Consider the following 20,291-nt stretch of genomic DNA (forward strand, 5'->3'; position numbering starts at 1 on the left):
CTCTGTGATGCCAGTTAAGTTAATTTTCTTCATATACCATGACTTCCAGTTCATCCTCATACTCTTTGCATTTATATACAGGCATAGAAGATATTTTGCAGACTGCCCTGTTGCTTTTCTTTCTGCCTTTTTAATCCAGTTGTGATTTCTAGGCCCTTTCCCAGAAATTAGTCCTTCCCCTTGTCTTCGATACTTGAGTCCAGATGCATATTGGCTAGATTTTGTTCAGCATCCCCCACAGGACCTAGATTGAAGCTCTCTATGAGGTTAGCCGGGTGATGTTCAAAGATGCTCTTGCCAGTATTTGATAGATGGAACCCATCCCAGCACAATAATCCTCTTTATATAATGTCATATAGATTTTTCTATAGCCTTACGCACATAGGAAATATATTATGATATACTGCTCTATGTATGCCAAGTAAATAGAGTTCCTCGTGTCTTCAAAAGTACAGTAAGCTGTTCTAACACAACATATTACAGAGTAAGTTAAACGCCACAAATTTAAACTAAATTAGCTTCACAGTAAATGCCTGACCCCCTACAGAAAGCTGTGCTGCTCGCTGAAAAGAAATTCAATAGCACATATTCGTTGACTAAATCAAATACAAAAAAATAACTTATCATAAAAACGTCCAAGCCAATAAACACATTCTGGACCCCTATAACAATGAAAAAGATATTGCAAGATGCTATGCATATAACTCTAGGATTATAGAAAAAGTATGAGATTATATAGTATTTGAGAAATGATGTACTCAATTAGAGGCAATGTTGTGATCCTATATACCCACAAAGGGACAGAATTAAAGTTGAGCAGACAGCCTCAGGGGAGACATTTTGTTACTTGTGTGTCCTGTGGTGTAACCGTAATGTTCCTTTAACAGTGGGAATTATATACATATTCACATGATTAAGAAATAGAGAGGGAAATATTTCATAACACGGAACCATGAGTAGACACCACCTGAATGCCCTACACAATGCAGATAATAAGATGTAGAGTGGTGAATTCCTTCTGCAACTTTTACCTTATAGAGACCTTTGTTTCATTCACTGCACAGTTTACCTAAATTTTCAAGTATACAGCTAATTCAGTCGTGCACAAGCTAAGGATGGCATCCTTTGGTTAGTGAGTTGGATGATTTCACAAGAAAACTTAGTGCAAAATATACCATGTATCTATCTATATGGTATATTTTTCAATGTGTTATATCTTGGTCAAGTCAAACTCCATTTTCACTGGGCCACTGAAAGGCATTTCCAGTGAGGGCTATTCCATGTCAAATTTACAACTTTCTAACCTCAGCCATTTCAGCAGTAGAGTATTTTTAATAATGTTGCATGATTTTTTTTTAAATTTAATCTATAAACATGCAAAGTGTTATTCCCCACTCTCCTCATTCTCAAAAATAGTCAAAAGCATTTTTGCTCAAAATTTCAAAAACAAACAAACAAAACCTTTTACCTTTAGCGAAAGGCCAAGATGGAAAATTTTCACCCAAAAGTGTAAGCTTCAAAAAGTTACAAGTAACTGAAACAATGAGTGGAAACGTTTGTGCAAAACTTGTACCATGCCTGCTGCAATACATATTATACCATGTTGGAAGTGTGTTGAGATCAACATAAAACACAAGCAAATGACAGACAACAAGCAGGACCTCTCTCACTGATGAGAAGATCAGAAATAATTTTTTGTAGCTCAGCACTTCTTATGTAAAACACTGTATTGGAACATAGTAATTGCCATACCCAAGACTGGATACCTTTCTGGAAGATGCTTATAGTCAAACAAGTTAATGGGGCTCAATACAGGAGTAACAGAATGAAATTCTATGACCTGTGTGATAGGTCAGACAAGATGATCTAATGATTCCTTCTGGACTTAAAATCTATGGATGACAGATCAGACCAGTGGTCCATCCTGACTAGTAAATCCTGTCTAATTACCATCGGTACCAGATGCTCCCACGAAAGGTGCAAAAAAGCCGACACTAATGGACCATTACTGAATAACCTTGCCACAGGGAATCCCAGTTTCTTCCTATCCCCAGACAGTGAGTAACTGGGCCTGTGCCTCAGCACATGGGGATACATAGAACTTTCATCCTATCTAGTGTAGCCAGAATATTCTCACCATACACATAAATACCTTAGGGCAACAAGTTCACTAGGTAGGTATTCTGTTTTTCTGGGATTAATAATATCATTTTGGGGGTTTACTTGTAGCCATTTTTATTCAAAAATGGGGGAGAGGGTTCAAGTATTTGTCTTTGCATATATGGTAATGAGTAATGCATATTATCACACCCCTGTAAGTGCACATTACAGCACTGTGTAGACAAGCCCTTCGATACGCATAAACATTTCCAGTGTTTTCCCAGTGTTTATTGGATAAACACGGATTTCTTTTTCTTTTCTTTTTTTTTGTAACAAAGTAGTTTTATTTGTGTTTATCAGTTAAAATGTAAAATCAGAAGCCCTGCCAAAGCGTAATTGTGTGTGTGTGTGTGTGCATGTGTAAAAAAAAAGTACTTTTTAATCAGAAGTGTCTATTCCAGACCATTCATTATTTTGTATACCTCTATCTTCTCCCTCTCTAAACTAATCAATCCCAATCTTTTCAAGTTCTCTTTGCAAGGAAGGCTTTCCAACCTCTAATAATTCTCATCACACTCCCGAAACCCTCTCTATTTCTACTAAATCCTTTTTGAGAAAGCATGAATGCAGTATTTCAGGTAGAGGCATCCTGTTGCTTCATATAATTGCATTTGAATATTTTCATATTATTTCTAACCTAGTCTTCATACATTCAAACCTTTGTTTGTTTTCTGACCACCACTGGTCAAGACACACTAAACCCATCTGTGATTACCATATTATAAAGTTCACTTTGCTTTACAAGTGATCTCTCAATCTGACATTACAGAAAGACACACTGTTCCACATTAAATAATTAGATACTGAAACATATACCCAGCTGTTTACATCAATATTTTGATTCAGTATCTTTCTCAGCCTCAAAATCCTTGGCAACATCCGACTTTCAACCTCCACAGTTCACTCTTCCTGATGCATCTTTCTTCAGACAGAAGGCAGGCTCCTGGCCAGTAGACGAAGACCATAGCCTTCTCATTTCTAAAACAAATTTCTTCAAGCACATCAGAGGCACAAGTCCTTGATGAAACTCAGGTTTATGCCAACTTGTGAAGCATGCTCTCACTCTCTTTAAAATCCGTTTAATTCGTCAAGCAAAACAAACGCATTTGAAAAATTCCATGACAGATTAAAACATTTTGCATGTTTTCAGAACTCAGAAAACTTTTCTGCTCTCTCTTGCTATCCCCTAATATATTTCCTTTAGAGTTGAGACTGTAAGAATTTCCAAAAGCCCAAAACGTAGTATACGCAGAAAGCCAGAATTTGAAAACAGAGCCTTCAGTACAGCCGTAAGTACAATTCTACCGTGAAGCAACAGTTTAGCAACAAATTACTCACAAGTAGGTTTTATTTCTACTACGGTCCACTTCAATGGCCTAGTAAAAGCAGGTGGTATGTCATTAACACAGAGCCTGAGTTTCATGAACAAAAACTGCCAAATTCGGCTAATAGAGGATTTTTTTAGTATTTCCTTCTCAAAAAATTTCAACTGCCTGTACATTTACAAACATACTTATTACTTTTTTAGCTGGATGAGATGTGGACAAACAAATGAAACTGGCCTACAGCTAGTTCTGGAAATGAGAAAAGAATCCTGTAAGAGCAATGGGTTTATTGCTGATAAAGTCTTCAGGTGACACAAACATCTGTGGGATGGTAAATAATTACATGGACAGATCACTGATACAGAGAGATCTGAATCAGTTGGTGAGTTGGGCACAAACAAAACGTATTTTAATAGAAATAACTGCAAGATCATACATCCAGGAACAAAGGATGTAGGTCACGCTCAAAGTATCAGAGGCTGCATACTGGAAAGCAGTGACTCAGAAAAGGACTTAAGGGTCATTATAGATAATCAGCTGAACACGAGCCCTTAGTGTGATCCTGTGGCAAAAAAAGCTTAACATAGTACCTAGATGTGCTAACAGAGAATACCAAATAAGTGTAAGATGGTGGTGGTATTATCTCTCTAAATGGCATTTCTGAGACCACCACTGAATACTACGTCCAGTTCCGGTGTCCACACTTCAGAAAACATATGTTGGAAAATTTGACAGCTTCAGACGAGCCACAAGAATGATCTGTAGTCTGAAAAACATGCCTTAAAATGAGAAAGGTAAGGAGCTCAATCTATTTTATAGAAAAGGTTAAAGAGATGATTTGAAAAGTCTATAGAGTACCTTGTATGCAGTGTTGTTGTAGCCATGTTGGTCCCAGGACATTATACACTGGATTTATGGCTTATTAAAACAATCTATAACCACTAACAAGCCCCCCAACTGCCACACATACACACACACCCCGGCTTTCAAAAGCTTGATATCTCTCTCACCTACAGAAGTTGGTCCAATAAGAGATAATACCTCCCCCACCTTGTCTATATAAAGTACCTTCACAGGAAGAAGATATCCAATACTAGATACTGATACAATCTGGCAGACAAACGAGTTACAAGACCCAACAGCTAAAAGCTGAAAATCAGCAACGATCAAATTAGAAATAAGATGAAAATTTTTAATAGTAAGGATGGTAATCAACCACTGTAACAGACCACCAAGAGATGTAGGTAAGATATCCATCACTTGAAGCCTTTAAATCAACACCAGACATCTTTCTAAAAGATATACTCTAGCTCAGCAGTTCTCAAACTCATTAACCCATTGTAATGGAGTTGCCAGGGCTGGCTTAGACTTGCTGAGGCCCAGTGCTGAAGCCAAAGCCCAAGCTCCACCGTCTGAAGCTGAAGCCAAAGCCTGAGGGTTTCAGCCCTGTGTTTTGGGACTCAGGTTACAGCCCCTGCCACAGCCCACATCCAGGGAAGTTGGGCTTTGGCGGGCTCAGGCTTCAGTCCCAGCTCCTGGGGTCATGTAGTAATTTTTATTGTAAGAAAAGGGTGGCAGTGTAACAAAATTTGAGAACCCCTGCATCTAGCTCAATCCCAAATTGTTAAACTAGATGCAGAAATTATTGGGTGAAATTATACAGCCTGTGTTATGCAGGAGGTCAGGCTTAGAAGATTATAATGGTCCCTTTGGGGTTTAAAATGTAGGATTCTATGCTGAAGATAAAATTTTAAAGAGAAGCTTTACTGATCTCTTTCAAAAGCAGCCCAGTCAAGAAGGACACAACTGACCCTCTCAAAAAATATAAAACATTAACTCTGGCTCAGCACGGACCCATAGGCTGGGTGATCAATACCAGGATTTCAGTATAGCAACTTCCTTGCAAAGGCAGGAGGCAAATCTGGCTACACAGATTAGTCCCAGTTTTCATGTCATCATAAACTGACACTGACAGAAAATGAGAGAATCCTGCACATTTCACCAGCAATGCCTGGGTTAATGAGGACTTTAAGCCTCCACTCCTTTCCCTGAAAAGGCAAGGTAGAGACAGGTACCATACCACATTCATCACTGAAATCACTGTACCCCTGTTATTATTTATTAATTGCTGCTGATGTGCTCAGAGTTGTATGGGACACAAAATACAGAGTCCCTGTACAAGGAGCTTCGCGTCTCAGTCAGAAACTGAGAAGACAGATGCACTGGGAAGCCCAGAGGAAGGAACAGCTTATGACTTGGTTTTGGTATTTTTTTTAATGTTTGGGTTGGCTCTCCCGTGAATATTAGTAAACATGCGTGTCTATAGGAGGACCCTGAACACTTGGAGGTTGGCAGTTTGACAAACCAGGATGAAAAGGGTTTGACACAAAATACAGTGAATGATGTTGTAAATGGGTTTATGAGAAAAAAACAAAGGAAAGATTAATTGAACTGTGGACTGCTGCTTTAGAAGCCACACTTGCTACCCAAACAAGCTGTCACAGGAGATTGTGTACATGACAGAGCAATAAGAGGCTTGGTTATCAATGGCTGTCCAGTCTCCAGGTAGTGTCCATCTTCTTAGGGCGACCCAAGGGTATCATGGGTCACTGGAATTGAAGGGACAAATGTGGGAGGTTTAATGTTTTAATTGTGCTAGCCCCAAATGATCCAGGTCACATTGCATTTGGTGTAACTCAAAGACAGTTTATTCCCCTAAAGAATATTTTAAAGTTTTGCTTCCGACCTTTATTGGTGAAGATGGTTAAGCTACCCAAACATAACACAGTTAATAGCTGTAGAAAAGTACCTGAACATTTACTTAACTACTAGCAAGACAAAACACACTGGTATCTGGATCATACCTTATAAAACCCACACAAAACAGTCACGCACATCATTTTAGGGACATCATAAAAAAACAAAGAATAAAGAAACAGGAAGAGGTAAAGGATAAGTCTCGGGTTCAGAACTTCATCTTTGGGTCTCTCCACTTGGCTCTGCAAGTGCCTCTCTTTCATAGACTTTAAAGACTTTAAGGTCTGAAGCGACCATTATGATTGTCTAGTCTGACCTCCTGCACAACGCAGGCCACAAAATCTCACACACCCGCTCCTGTAACAAACCCCTGACCTTTGTCTGAGCGACTGAAGTCCTCAACATGTGGTTTAAAGACTTCAAGGCACAGAGAATCCTCCAGCAAGTGACCCATGCCCCATGCTGCAGAGGAAAGTGAAAAACCACCAGGGCCTCTGCCATTCTGCCCTGGAGGAAAATTCCTTCCTGACCCCAAATATGGCGATCAGCTAAACCCTGAGCATGTGGCAAGACTCACCAGCCAGACACCCAGGAAAGAATTTTCTGTAGTAACTCAGATCCCACCCTATCCAGCGTCTCATCACAGGCCATTGCGCATATTTACCGCTAATAGTCAAAGATCAATTAATTGCCAAAATTAGGCTATCCCATCATATCATATCCTCCATAAACTTATCAAGCTTACCCTTGAAGCCAGATATGTCTTTTGCCTCCACTGCTCCCCTTGGAAGGCTATTCCAGAAATTCACTCCTCTGATGGTTAGAAACCTTCATCTAATTTCAAGTCTAAACTTCCCGATGGCCAGTTTATATCCATTTGTTCTTGTGTCCACATTGGTACTGAGCTTAAATAATTCCTCTCCCTCCCTGTTATTTATCCCTCTGATAATATTTAGAGAGAGCAATCAGATCTCCCCTCAGCCTTCTTTTGGTTAGGCTAAACAAGCCAAGCTCTTTGAGTCTCTTTTCATAAGACAGGTTTTCCATTCCTCGGATCATCCTAGTAGCCCTTCTCTGTACCTGTTCCAGTTTGAATTCATCCTTCTTAAACATAGGAGACCAGAACTGCACACAATATTCCAGGTGAGGTCTCACCAGTGTCTTGTATAACGGTACTAACACCTCCTTATCTCTATTGGAAATACCTCGCCTGATGCATCCCAAAACCGCATTAGCTTTTTTCACAGCCATATCACATTGGCGGCTCGTAGTCATCCTGTGATCAACCAATATTCCGAGGTCCTTCTCCTCCTCTGTTACTTCCAAGCGATGAGTTCCCAGTTTATAACAAAAATTCTTTTTATTAACCCCTAAATGCATGACTTTGCACTTTTCACTATTAAATTGCATCCTATTACTCTTACTCCAGTTTACAAGGTCATCCAGCTCTTCCTGTATGATATCCCAGTCCCTCTCTGTATTGGCAATACCTCCGAGCTTCGTGTAATCCACAAACTTTATTAGCACATTCCCTCTTTTTGTGCCAAGGTCAGTAACAAAAAGATTAAATAAGACTGGACCCAAAACCGATCCCTGAGGAACTCCACTAGTAACCTCCTTCCAGTCTAACAGTTCACCTTTCAGTATGACCCTTTAACTAGTTCCTTATCCGCCTTTCAATTTTCATATTGATCCCCATCTTTTCCGATTTAGCTAATAATTCTCCATGTAGAACTGTATCAAATGCCTTACTGAAATCAAGGTAAATTAGATCCACTGCGTTCCCTTTGTCTAAAAAATCTGTTACCTTCTCAAAGAAGGAGATCAAGTTGGTTTGATATGATCTACTTTTTGTAAAACCATGTTGTATTTTGTCCCAATTACCATTTACCTCAATGTCCTTAACTACTTTCTCCTTCAAAATTTTTTCCAAGACCTTGCATACTACAGATGGCAACTACAGGCCTGTAGTTACTCAGATCACTTTTTTTTCCCTTTCTTAAAAATAGGAACTATGTTAGCAATTCACCAGTCATACGGTACAACACGAGTTTACAGACTCATTAAAAATTCTTGCTAATGGGCTTGCAATTTCATGTGCCAGTTCCTTTAATATTCTTGGATGAAGGTTATCTGGGCCTCCCGATTTAGTCCCATTAAGCTGTTCGAGTTTGGCTTCTACCTCGGATGTGGCAATATCTACCTCCATATCCTCATTCCCATTTGTCATCCTACCATTATCCCTAAGCTCCTCATTAAAGATTGAGGCAACGTATTTGTTTAGATATTGGGCCATGCCTAAATTATCCTTAACCTCCACTCCATCCTCAGTCTTTAGCAGTCCCACTTCTTTCTTTGTTTTCTTGTTTATATGGCTACAGAACCTTTTACTATTGGTTTTAATTCCCTTTGCAAGGTCCAACTCTACATGGATTTTGGCCTTTCTCACTTTATCCTTACATGTTCTGACCTCAATAAGGTAGCTTTCCTTGCTGATCCCTCCCATCTTCCACTCCTTGTAAGCTTTCTGCTTTTTCTTATTCACCTCTGAGATGCTTGCTCACCCAGCTTGGTCTACAACTCCTGCCGATGAGCTTTTCCCCCTTTCTTGGGATGCGGGCTTCTGATAGTTTCTGCACCTTGACTTGAAGTAATTCCAGGCCTCCTCTGCCTTTAGATCCACAAGTTCTTCAGTCCAACCCACTTCCCTAACTAATTTCCTTAATTTTTTAAAGTTAGCCTTTTTGAAATCAAAAACCCTAGTCACAGATCTATTTTTGTTTATCCTTCCAGTTAGCTTGAACGGAATTAGCTCATGATCACTCAAACCAAGGTTGTTCCCCTACAGCTGTCCCTCAAGGGTGGCCTGCACCAGTTATCTCTGTGGCTGATCAGTTGCGGAGTCACCACCAGTCAAACAGGTTGAAAGTCTAAGAAGGCCCAGTTGAATCAAGGAGTCAAGATCAGTCAGGTTCAATTGTTGGGTCCCAGGAAGTTAGAGCAAGGAGGGCAAAAAGGCAGCACTCAAGTGAAAATTTAAGGGGATAAAGTAACAAGATTCCAGTTTTCTTCCCTGCCAAAGCTTCCTGACATAGTATTTAATATCCCAATGTAAAATCTCCTCAGCAAAACAAAGCTCACTTTGTGTCAAATGTCTACAAATGGCAGCAGTACTTTTTCATTTCTCAGGCTTTAGCAATACTAACAATTCTTTATCATCTTCCCATAATCTTTGGTTTCCTGTTCTTGACCCAAGTTAGGATCCAAATAACGTGGCCATAGGTAAAAGCCCACATTTGATATGTGTGTCCGTCCATTGTTGTATAGACAGATCCTCACAGGGACAGAGGCCTGTTGACATAAGAAGTCAGCACCTATTTTCACAGTCCTTTCTCAGATTTCACTGCTGCGATGCCGAACGCTATGCCATTATTAGCACAAGCTCACAATTGGCCAATTATTTACCCTGTCCTCCCCATAAATAAATAAAGTTGAAGTTCATCCAAAATCTTTAGAAATCAAAATAGTTAATTGGATATTTGCCAGATACCACATTCACACCTCAGTTGACATATGCCCTGCTGTAGCTCTTCCACCCTACAAGGTCACTTTGGAAGAAGCTTTCTTCTTTAAATCCTTTGAAATTCTGCCTGAGATAATCCAAGACACACGTGGTTAGAAAAGACCTCTGCTGGGTCACTTCGTCCGCCCCTCGGTTAATGGAAGCCATGCCCAGGATGTCAAACACAAAGCCTAATTTAAAGAAAGAGTGATGATGGCCTCCGCCTAAAGTATTGATTTCTTTTCCTGAGACTCCACATATTTTGGTTGAAAAGATTTTTTTTTTATTAAAGCAAGAAACATATTCCAAAGGCCTGAAAAGAGCATCTTTTCCTTGACAATTGAACTAAACATTAAATGAAATCTGCGAAGCCATTTTTCCGTGGTATAGTTGAGATCTAGCAGAAGGGGAAGCAGAGAGAGTGCATAAAAGAAAAACATGAGCAAGCTGAGGGAGAAAGTGTAAAACAATCATCCTGAATCAGCTCCAAGCTGCTCTAATGGAATTAGGGTCACCCTGACAGAAACACAGTCAGATCACAGATAAAATTTAATAATTTCTCCACAGCAGTCTGCAAAAACAATAGGAGGGTTTTGAAAGTACTATCTGCCAAACTAGCACTATAGATATGTATATATAAGATACATATATCTAATATCCACCCTCCCACCCTTATGCTCACCTATCCCTGGTGGTAGCTCACCAGAAAGGTTTGTGATGCTGTTGACTCTGTTCCCTTACAGTGTGGAACCCACAATCTAATCCGGGGTGGGCAAACTACGGCCAGCGGGCTGGATCTGGCCCCTCAAGGCTTTGGATCCGGCCCATGGGATTGCCACACCGCGCGCCGGCCCCTCAGGCCTTTGGATCCGGCCCATGGGATTGCCACCCCACACTGCTCCTGGAAGCGGATGGCACCACCTCCCTGCAGCCCCTAGGGGACAGGGGGGCAGACAGCTCCGTGCGCTGCCCTCGTCTGCAGGCACCGCCTTCCGCAGCTCCCATTGGCCACGAACGGGGAACCGCGGCCAATGGGAGCTTCAGGGGAGGTACCCACAAGTGAGGGCAGCGCACGGAGCCCTCTGCCCCCGCAGGGGCCACAGGGACATGTGCCGGCCACTTCTCGGACCAGCGCTGGGCCAGGGCAGGCAGGGAGCCTGTCTTAGCCCTTATGTGCGCCCCTGCCATCCCGGAGCTGTTCCAGGTAAGTGGCGCTGGGCTGGAGCCCGGAGCCCAAACTCCTTCTCCACCCTGCACCCCAACCCCCTGCCCGTAGCCCCCTTGTACATCCCACAGCCCTCCTGCACCCCAACCGCTTGCCCATAACCCCTTCCTGCACACCACCCTCCCACCTCCCATCCCCTCCCACACCCCAACCTCCTGCCCCAGCCCTACATTCATGCATGCAATTTCCCCACCCTGATGCGGCCCTCAGGCCAAAAAGTTTGCCCACCCTGATCTAACCTCTTTTCTGAAACAGTGACATATGGTCAACCTTTGTATTACCCTCCACTTCTTCACCACTACCATTACTTGCAGCTTCTGTGAACTCAATTCCAAGCAAGTCAATGTAGTAAATTCCCTGCACTACTATGTAGTGCATATTCAATCTGTTTTATCTCACCCTTCCACGTCTCGCTATATGACAGTTGCCTAACTGTCAAAAAGCTACAGCAGCAGCACTAAAATCTGTTGTGACAACAACAACAGACTTAGCAAGTAGGGAAACCCAGGTTATGTGTGGGCTCCTGAGCACAAAGCAGGGCAACAGCCTATTGTCAGATACACGACACAGCTGATCCACACATACTGCCCCCTTTACCCTCAATTATTTACCGGGTCTAGGGGATCTAGAAACAATGATAGTCATATTTTCCCTGTTCTGTCACCTTTTATCAGAGGAACTTAGAGCACTCAACAGATGTTAAATTGATCCTGACACCTCTGTAGCACCCTCCAAAATGGCTTTCCAACAGGGAGAATGAACAGCCACAGTGATCTAGAGGTCACTTCTCACTATGTATCAGCCCAGCTCCAAATCCTATGGCAGGGCTTCTCATTCTTTACCTCAAGCTCCAGCTTTCTCCTTTGGAACAAGGATATCACAAGGTTATACACACCAATGTATTCTGCCTTGGCTGCAATGTCCTTTTCTACAAAACACAATTTCCATCTCCAGATAAGTCATCCCTTAATTGGAAGTCTAATTGCTCCCAACCTGCCTGTCCCTCGGACAGAAAGGAAAAATGAAATTGTCACTTTTTTTTTCTCCTGCCGCTGGCAGCTGAGGCACTTCCTTCCTTTCTGTTTCTCAGATGCTGCGATCCAGACCAATTTGTTTTGAACAGTTTCACCCTGTTATTCAAAAGAGAGTCAGTGGGGAAAGATAAAGGAAGAATAGGAATTTAGAGCCACTACTGGGGTCAAACTGCACCTCCACAGAAGCTCTTGACAGAAGCTCTTTCTGTTTCTTGACTTCAGCAAAGCTTTTGACACGGTCTCCCACAGTATTCCTGTCAGCAAGTTAAGGAAGTATGGGCTGGATGAATGGACTATAAGGTGGGTAGAAAGTTGGCTAGATTGTCGGGCTCAACGGGTAGTGATCAATGGCTTCATGTCTAGTTGGCAGCTGCTGTCAAGTGGAGTGCCCCAGGGGTCGGTTTTGTTCAATATCTTCATAAATGATCTGGAGGATGGTGTGGATTGCACTCTCAGAAAATTTGCGGATGATACTAAACTGGGAGGAGTGGTAGATACGCTGGAGGGGAGGGATAGGATACAGAGGGACCTAGACAAATTGGAGGATTGGGCCAAAAGAAATCTGATGAGGTTCAATAAGGATAAGTGCAGGGTCCTGCACTTAGGACGGAAGAACCCAATGCACAGCTACAGACTAGGGACCGAATGGCTAGGCAGCAGTTCTGCGGAAAAGGACCTAGGGGTGACAGTGGAGGAGAAGCTGGATATGAGTCAATAGTGTGCCCTTGTTGCCAAGAAGGCCAATGGCATTTTGGGATGTATAAGTAGGGGCATAGCGAGCAGATCGAGGGACGTGATCGTCCCCCTCTATTCGACATTGGTGAGGCCTCATCTGGAGTACAGTGTCCAATTTTGGGCCCCACGCTACAAGAAGGATGTGGATAAATTGGAGAGAGTCCAGCGAAGGGCAACAAAAATGATTAGGGGTCTGGAACACATGACTTATGAGGAGAGGCTGAGGGAACTGGGATTGTTTAGTCTGCAGAAGAGAAGAATGAGGGAGGATTTGATAGCTGCTTTCAACTACCTGAGAGGTGGTTCCAGAGAGGCTAGCTCTATAGAATAGTTCTAGACTATTCTCAGTGGTAGAAGAGGACAGGACAAGGAGTAATGGTCTCAAGTTGCAGTGGGGGAGGTTTAGGTTGGATATTAGGAAAAACTTTTTCACTAGGAGGGTGGTGCGTTACCTAGGGAGGTGGTAGAATCTCCTTCCTTAGAAGTTTTTAAGGTCAGACTTGACAAAGCCCTGGCTGGGATGATTTAATTGGGGATTGGTCCTGCTTTGAGCAGGGGGTTGGACTAGATGACCTTCAGGGGTCCCTTCCAACCCTGATATTCTATGATTCTATGATTCTTGGTTAATCTGTGCCAATTGTGGAGGGTACAGGATCATACAGGTCACAGCTCTACAAATTTGCCTTCCATGTCAGGAAGAAGCAATTCAATCACTCAGAGCCTGAGAAAAAGACTTGCCTGCCTCCTAAGAGGCAGCGCTTCACACCCCAAACATCAATATTTGGAACTGGGGCTGTGAAGCAGGGCCAATTTTGGTAAATTTAAACTTGGGGAAGTGTAACATTCCATGGAATTAGCAACATGTAAACAACACAGACTATCACTAGAATCAGAAAAGTCCTGAGATACCTTGGATGACTCCTGCTTTTGTATCTGATGCAGCAAAGCTCTTTGTTCTTTCTAGGAGAGGAGCAGGGATAATTATCCATTAGGAACCTTCATACCTTAGAGGATAAAGCTTGCACCCTCTTGTTCTCTCCTGACTCCAAAACAGGCTAAGAACTATTTATATCAGGTGAGGTGAATTAAAAGTTTACAGTCAACACCACTCAGGAGAACATGAGGAAGGGGATAGCTGTGGCATAATGACCATTCTTTCCCCCAGCTGTAGTCGTGACCCACTCAGAGAGGCTCTGAAAGAGATTACATTAACCCACCAGCTGTGCAGAAGTGCTATTGCTGGTAAATATTAATTACTCATCTTTCCTCCTATTCCCCCACGTCCCTCATCTTACTTCCATCACCTCGGAGCCCACTGTCTCCCCTTCACTCAAGCTTAAAAGCTTTTGATCCCTTCCCTCCCTCCTCACAACCAGGCTCTCATCAAGATCCACAGTGACTTTCTCTAGTTTTTGTAAAATTGTAGCTTAACTACAAATCTGATGACAAAGTAAACATTGTGTGAGAAGCAGCTAATTGTTATAACAAGCTGCACTGGAAGCACATCTCAGCCATCTACTGCCAAACTTGACTTTCTAATTTCCAAGAAAAACTGAGAATCCGCCTGATTTTCAAAAAGTACTAATCACCTGCGGCTCCCATGGACTTCAGTGAGATTTCTGGTTGCTGAGCCTTACTGAAAAAAATCAACCCTCTGACAGGTATCAGTGGCAGCCAGGAGCTACGTGGAAAGACAGGATCCACTCATATCATGCACACAAATACAGTTGCCAGCCAGAGCACCACTCCTATTCCCCATCAGCTATCCCATCCAAGGCTGGTGCCAGACAGCTGTATCACAGACTGAACACCAATTATCCATATCTCCCCTGTTCAGAAACCTGTGTTCTGACTTCTCTTTTCTGCTTCATGTGCAGGATAATACTGGCAGTCTTGAAGTTTCACAACAAAAATGTGTGGGAGGGAAAGTCACACCAGTCCAGAAAAAGCAGCAGACAGGAAGGTGGTGACTTGGCACCTGCCACGTGTACAGGGAGATGAGGGGGAAGGGAACCTGTGTCATAGGTACAGAGGGAGCTGTCTTACCTTAGACATGGCCCCATAAATATCTAAGGATAGGCCTAGCTAATACAGATGGCTGCCCAAGCTGAGGAATGAAAAGCAAGGCTGAAAAACAAGCCTGCAGAGCTTTCTGCATTATGTGTAACGCATCCACTAGAGCACTCCTGGAACGCATTTTCAGCAGCTCAGTTAGCCAAGTTTCTCCTCTCCTCTCCCTCCGCTCCACAAACTCTCTTTTCATAGCTTTTTTCTAGGGGTGTCAAGCAGTTCAAAAAATTAATTGCAATTAATTGTGTGATGAATCACACTATTATTAATAGAATACCATTTATTTAAATATTTTGGATGTTTTCTACATTTTCAATATATTAATTTCAATTACAACCCACAATACAAAGTGTACAGTGCTCACTTTATATTTATTTTTATTACAAATATTTGTGCTGTAAAATACAAAAGAAATAGTATTTTTCAATTCGCCTCATACAAGTACTGTACTGCAATCTCTTTATCATGAAAGTTGAACTTACAAATGTAGAATTATGTAAAAAAAACTGCATTCAAAAATAAAACAATGTAAAACTTTAGAGCCTAAAAGTGCAGTCAGTCCTACTTCTTGTTCAGCCAGTCACTCAAACAAACAAGTTTGTTTACATTTGCAGGAGATAATGCTGCCTGCTTCTTGTTTACAATGTCACCAGAAAGCGAGAACAGGCATTCGCATAGCACTGTTGTTGCCAGCGTTGCAAAATAATTACATGCCAGATGCGTTAAACATTCATATGTCTCTTCATCCTCAACCACCATTCCAGAGGACATGCGTCCATGCTTGTGACTGTAGTATTAGGATTTTGTGTTTTTATTTTGTATAATTTAAAAAGAAGGATAAAGAATTTTGTGTAGCATGTATTAAATGCATTGATGTATGATTTGATTATATTTTGCCAGCCACCCTTTCTGAAAGCAGAAAGGAATGGCCTAGTGTGCCATTGGTAAAGATGCATTAGCCAGAATTTTGTGTCTGAATTTTGTGATTTCAAGGCAGTGACAGACATTTTAGGGTCACCACTTTGTTGTAGGTTTAGCATTTTAAAATAAATAAAAGAATGCAATGATTGTTTTTTCTTGCATTGCAATTTGATGTTCCTGTTCAAATGCTTTGTGTAAATCAACCCTGTTTTGTGTGTGAATGAGGAATGTGCGTGTTCAAAAATAAGTGTGAAGGCCATCACTGGACCAGATGTTCTAGGAAGGAATGGAGGATGGACGTAAAAGTGCCAGAAGGAGATTGCAACATGCCCCTGTTGAGATGTCAGAGGAGGGCAGATTGACGACTCTGGAAGATGTGGCAGGCACCCATCAGTGGGGACAAAACAGCTGTAATCAAAACCCGCATGGGGTAACTCCCTAAAAAACTAATAAAAGAACAAAATAAAGGATGAGAAGGACAATTTAAGAAAACAAACACTCGTCAAACAACAATTGATTACAACTTGATGATGCAAAACTCACTGGTCCCAATGAAGGAAAATCTCTATATAAACGGGGCTTTGCCATGAGACTTTGGGTTCGTCCTGCCAAGATTTCCCCAAAGCATCGCATCATAACTGACAGAACCCGGCTCCTCCCTACCCGCGATCAACCCAGCTGGCCACTAGATTGATCCAGTCTCTGGACTGATAACTATAACATCAACTTCTGGACAGTGTGTGTGTGTGATTGAATGCACATGTTAATTGTTGTATTTCCAAGAAATGTGGCATATTGCCTTTTCCCCTGAAAAAGATCTTGTGTGCTTCTCATAAACATAACATGACGGGTACTGCTTGATAATGATTCAAAGCATTGCAGACCGACAGCTGTTCACTTTTATCATCTTAGTCAGATGCCACCAGAAGAAGGTTGATTTTCTTTTTTGGTGGTTCGGGTTCTGTAGTTTCCACATCAGAATATTGCTCTTTTAAGACTTCTGAAAGCATGATCCACACTTCATCCCTCTCAGATTTTGGAAGGCACTTCAAATTCTTAATCCTTGGGTCAAGTGCTGTAGCTATCCTTAGAAATCTTACACTGGTTCCTTCTTTGCGTTTTGTCAAATCTGCAGTGAAAGTGTTCTTAAAATGAACAACATGTGCTGGCTCATCATCCCAGACTGATATAACATAAAATATATGGCAGAATGCAGGTAAAACAGAGAAGGAGACATACTATTCTCCCCCAAGGAGTTCACTCAAAATGTAATTAACACATTATTATTTTAACGAGCGTCATCAGCATGGAAGCATGTCCTCCGGAACGGTGGCTGAAGCATGAAGGGGCATACGAATGTTTAGCATATCTGGCATATAGATACCTTGCAATGCCGCCTACAAAAGTGCCATGCAAACGCCTCTTCTCACTTTCAGGTGACATTGTAAATAAGAAGCCAGCAGCATTATCTCCCGTAAATGTAAACAAACTTGTTTGTCTTAGCAATTGGCTGAACAAAAAGTAGGACTGAGTGGATTGGTAGGATCTAAAGTTTTACATTGCTTTGTTTGAATGCAGCTATGTAACTGAAAAAAAAAATCTACTTTTGTAAGTTGCACTTTCACGATAAAGAGATTGCATTATGGTACTTGTATGAGGTGAATTGAAAAATACTATTTCTTTAGTTGATCATTTTTACAGTACAAATATTTGTAATAAAAATAGTAATATAAAGTGAGCACTGTACACTTTGTATTCTGTGTTGTAACTGAAATCAATATATTTGAAAATGTAGAAAAGCATCCAAAAATATTTAATACATTTCAGATGGAATTCTATTGTTTAACAATGTGTTTAAAACTACAATTAATCGTGATTAATTTTTTTAAGTTAATCATGTAAGTTAACTGCGATTAATCGACAGCCCTACTTTTTTCATTTCTCTCCTGGACTGGGCTAATCACGGCCGGAATGAGGGCTCCAGAACGTTTTGGGCATCGTGTTGGTTGATACAGGTTAAAAACAAGGCAGCACCATACTAAAATATTTTACCTTCACACTACTGACATGCGAATCTAGAAGCGCTACAGCAGGGCCACCTGCTCAATCTTCAGCAGCTCCCACCCATTCAAAAATTCCAAGGACAGAAGGGACCATTGTGATCATCGAGTCTGACAACATATAACACAGGCTGGAGAACTGCCTCCAAAAAATTCCTTTTGAACTAGAGCAGATCTTTTTTTAAAAAAAAATCTGATCTTGATTTAAAAATTGTCAGTGCTGGAGAATGTCCTATTTAACCACCATGACCCTTGGTACTTTGTTCCAGTGTACAATTATCCCCACTGTTAAAAAATGTATACCTTTTTTCCAGTCTGAATTTGTCTAGCTTCAACTTCCAGCCACTGGATCGTGTTAGACCTTTCTCTGCTACACTGAAGAGCCCCCTATTAAATTTCTACTCCCCCTGTAGGTACCTGAAGGGCCAAAATCCATGTGCTGTTTATGTAAAAACCTGATATAGGCTGTGTCAACTCTTTTTACAGGCCCAAAGTCCAGAGTTTGGTCAAGAGGCCCAGTAAACAGTGAACAATATTAGCTAGGAGAAGGAGAACAAATAAAAGACAACCTTGCTTTTTACTAAGGTACGCTTGGTCACCAAAACGCCAGATGGGGAGCAGTAATTGGAGCTCTTATCTGAAGCTGAAAACAGACCAAAGGAATGAAAGCAGCCCATGATGTTTGTGTCTTCTCCTCTGGCAGAGGAGGTAGCCATGCTCTCCCCACACACCAACCTTGAGTTTATGGAAGAGGTTCAAGCATGTCAGCATGAGATATGGCATCCTCCTCCCCTCCCCAGATACCAGTGTCTGCCTTTGGAAGTGCAAATGACAGCAACTCAAAGACAATTCCTATTGCCCCATACTTTTCAATGTTTTTCTACTTTAACCCCCAAGTATGTACCTGTTGGACAATCAGAGGAGCTACTTCATTCCTATGGACCCCAAATCAGAATTCAACAGATATATTTTATACTAACACACTTTACACATTGTTTAAAGTACAAATTGTATGTTACTTGTTAACCTGAAACCATGGGCAGAGACATTATGTAATCTTTGACTATTGGCTACTGTGTTTATCTTTCAGAATAGCAGCCGTGTTAGTCTGTATTCGCAAAAAGAAAAGGAGTACTTGTGGCACCTTAGAGACTAACAAATTTATTTAGTTAGCCCTATCAAGGGGCTTGGGACTACCTACCTTGTCATTTCCCTCTGCCCATGGAAAATCCATATAATCCAGTGTAATCAATTATTTGGCAGTGTCTCTGAGCCTAATAAGCAAGGTGACACTCCGCCAGCGCTGTGCGTAATAAACCCACGTGCTTGATTCTACATGGTGTCCATTTTGTTCCTTCAGTACTTATGAACTGTGATCAAGTCACCTCTTAACCTTCTCTTTGTTAACTAGATTAAACTTCTGAGTCTCTCACTATAAGGTGTGTTTTCCAATCCTTCTCATAGGTCTTTTCAGAAACCTCTCCAATTTATCAGTATCCATGCAACCATCTGACTGCTAGGCTTCAGCAGAAGCATGGAGGTTTTGAGGGTCAATGAAATTAATAAAAGAATGGGGAAAATAAAGTAATGGAAATTCCCTGTGCACGGTAGCACCTCCTCCTCCCAGTACAAAGCTGTGTTTACTCCATTATAGCTGATCAGAATCAAATCTAAGGTTTCAAACTCACAGTCATTAGACATATTGCTCCCCCAATGCCACACAACTCTTACTGACGGTTTGTTTTTCAAAGTCACAGAAAAGGACAAGATTTTATTTTGTCCTTCCCAGGCATGTCCTATTTAATCGCACTTGAAACAAGAGACCATTAGAGTTACTTTTCCATTTCTCTCTCAGCACATACCTGAGCCAAGCAGGTGAATATTTGATGGAAGAAAATATTTAATGTTCATGAGGTTTTAGGAAGTTACGGTTTGAACGTTACTTACTGTCTGCCTCCATTGAAGGCATCAAGCAGCACAGAACTACTGCTGGTACAAGGAATACTGGGACACAGAAGTGAGGCACCATATTCCAAAGCAGAGCCAGTCCTCCTTAGTCTGAAGCAAGTGGCCAGTACATCCAGCATTAAGAAATGCAGACTTATTCCTACAAACAAAGAGAATAGGAGAAAATGGATCAAATCTAAAAGACAAGACAGTAAAATTAGACCATGGTGCCCCAGTATCTCACCCCGAATCGCAAAAAATATATACATATCATAAACTCAGATTTTTTTAAACGTCGGTTTAACCATCTTTCCTACTTTAACAATGCTGTGCCAATGATGCCCCTGTGGCATGAGACATGTCCTGGTTACACACCTGGTTAGTATGTTCCTGGGCCCTGGTTTGAAGCATTGCATGTAGATTATGAGCATTCTGGAAGGAAAGCGGAGCACTAGGGAGATCACTTATCGCACACGACACTACTCATAGCACTCT

At 41.5% G+C, this 20,291-nt stretch overlaps 1 protein-coding gene across 1 annotated transcript in view; it reads right to left on the reverse strand.

Moving 5' to 3' along the window:
* PTPRF (protein tyrosine phosphatase receptor type F) overlaps nt 1-19,878 on the reverse strand; it is a 358,571-nt gene extending 338,693 nt beyond the window's left edge. Inside the window, exon 1 of the mRNA XM_077823717.1 lies at nt 19,797-19,878. Coding sequence (XP_077679843.1) covers nt 19,797-19,878 — 82 coding nt within the window. The remainder of the gene's footprint in view (nt 1-19,796) is intronic.
* Nucleotides 19,879-20,291: the final 413 nt, after the last annotated feature.

The sequence above is a fragment of the Eretmochelys imbricata genome, chromosome 8, assembly GCF_965152235.1.
Source record: "Eretmochelys imbricata isolate rEreImb1 chromosome 8, rEreImb1.hap1, whole genome shotgun sequence".
NCBI lineage: Eukaryota > Metazoa > Chordata > Testudines > Cheloniidae > Eretmochelys > Eretmochelys imbricata.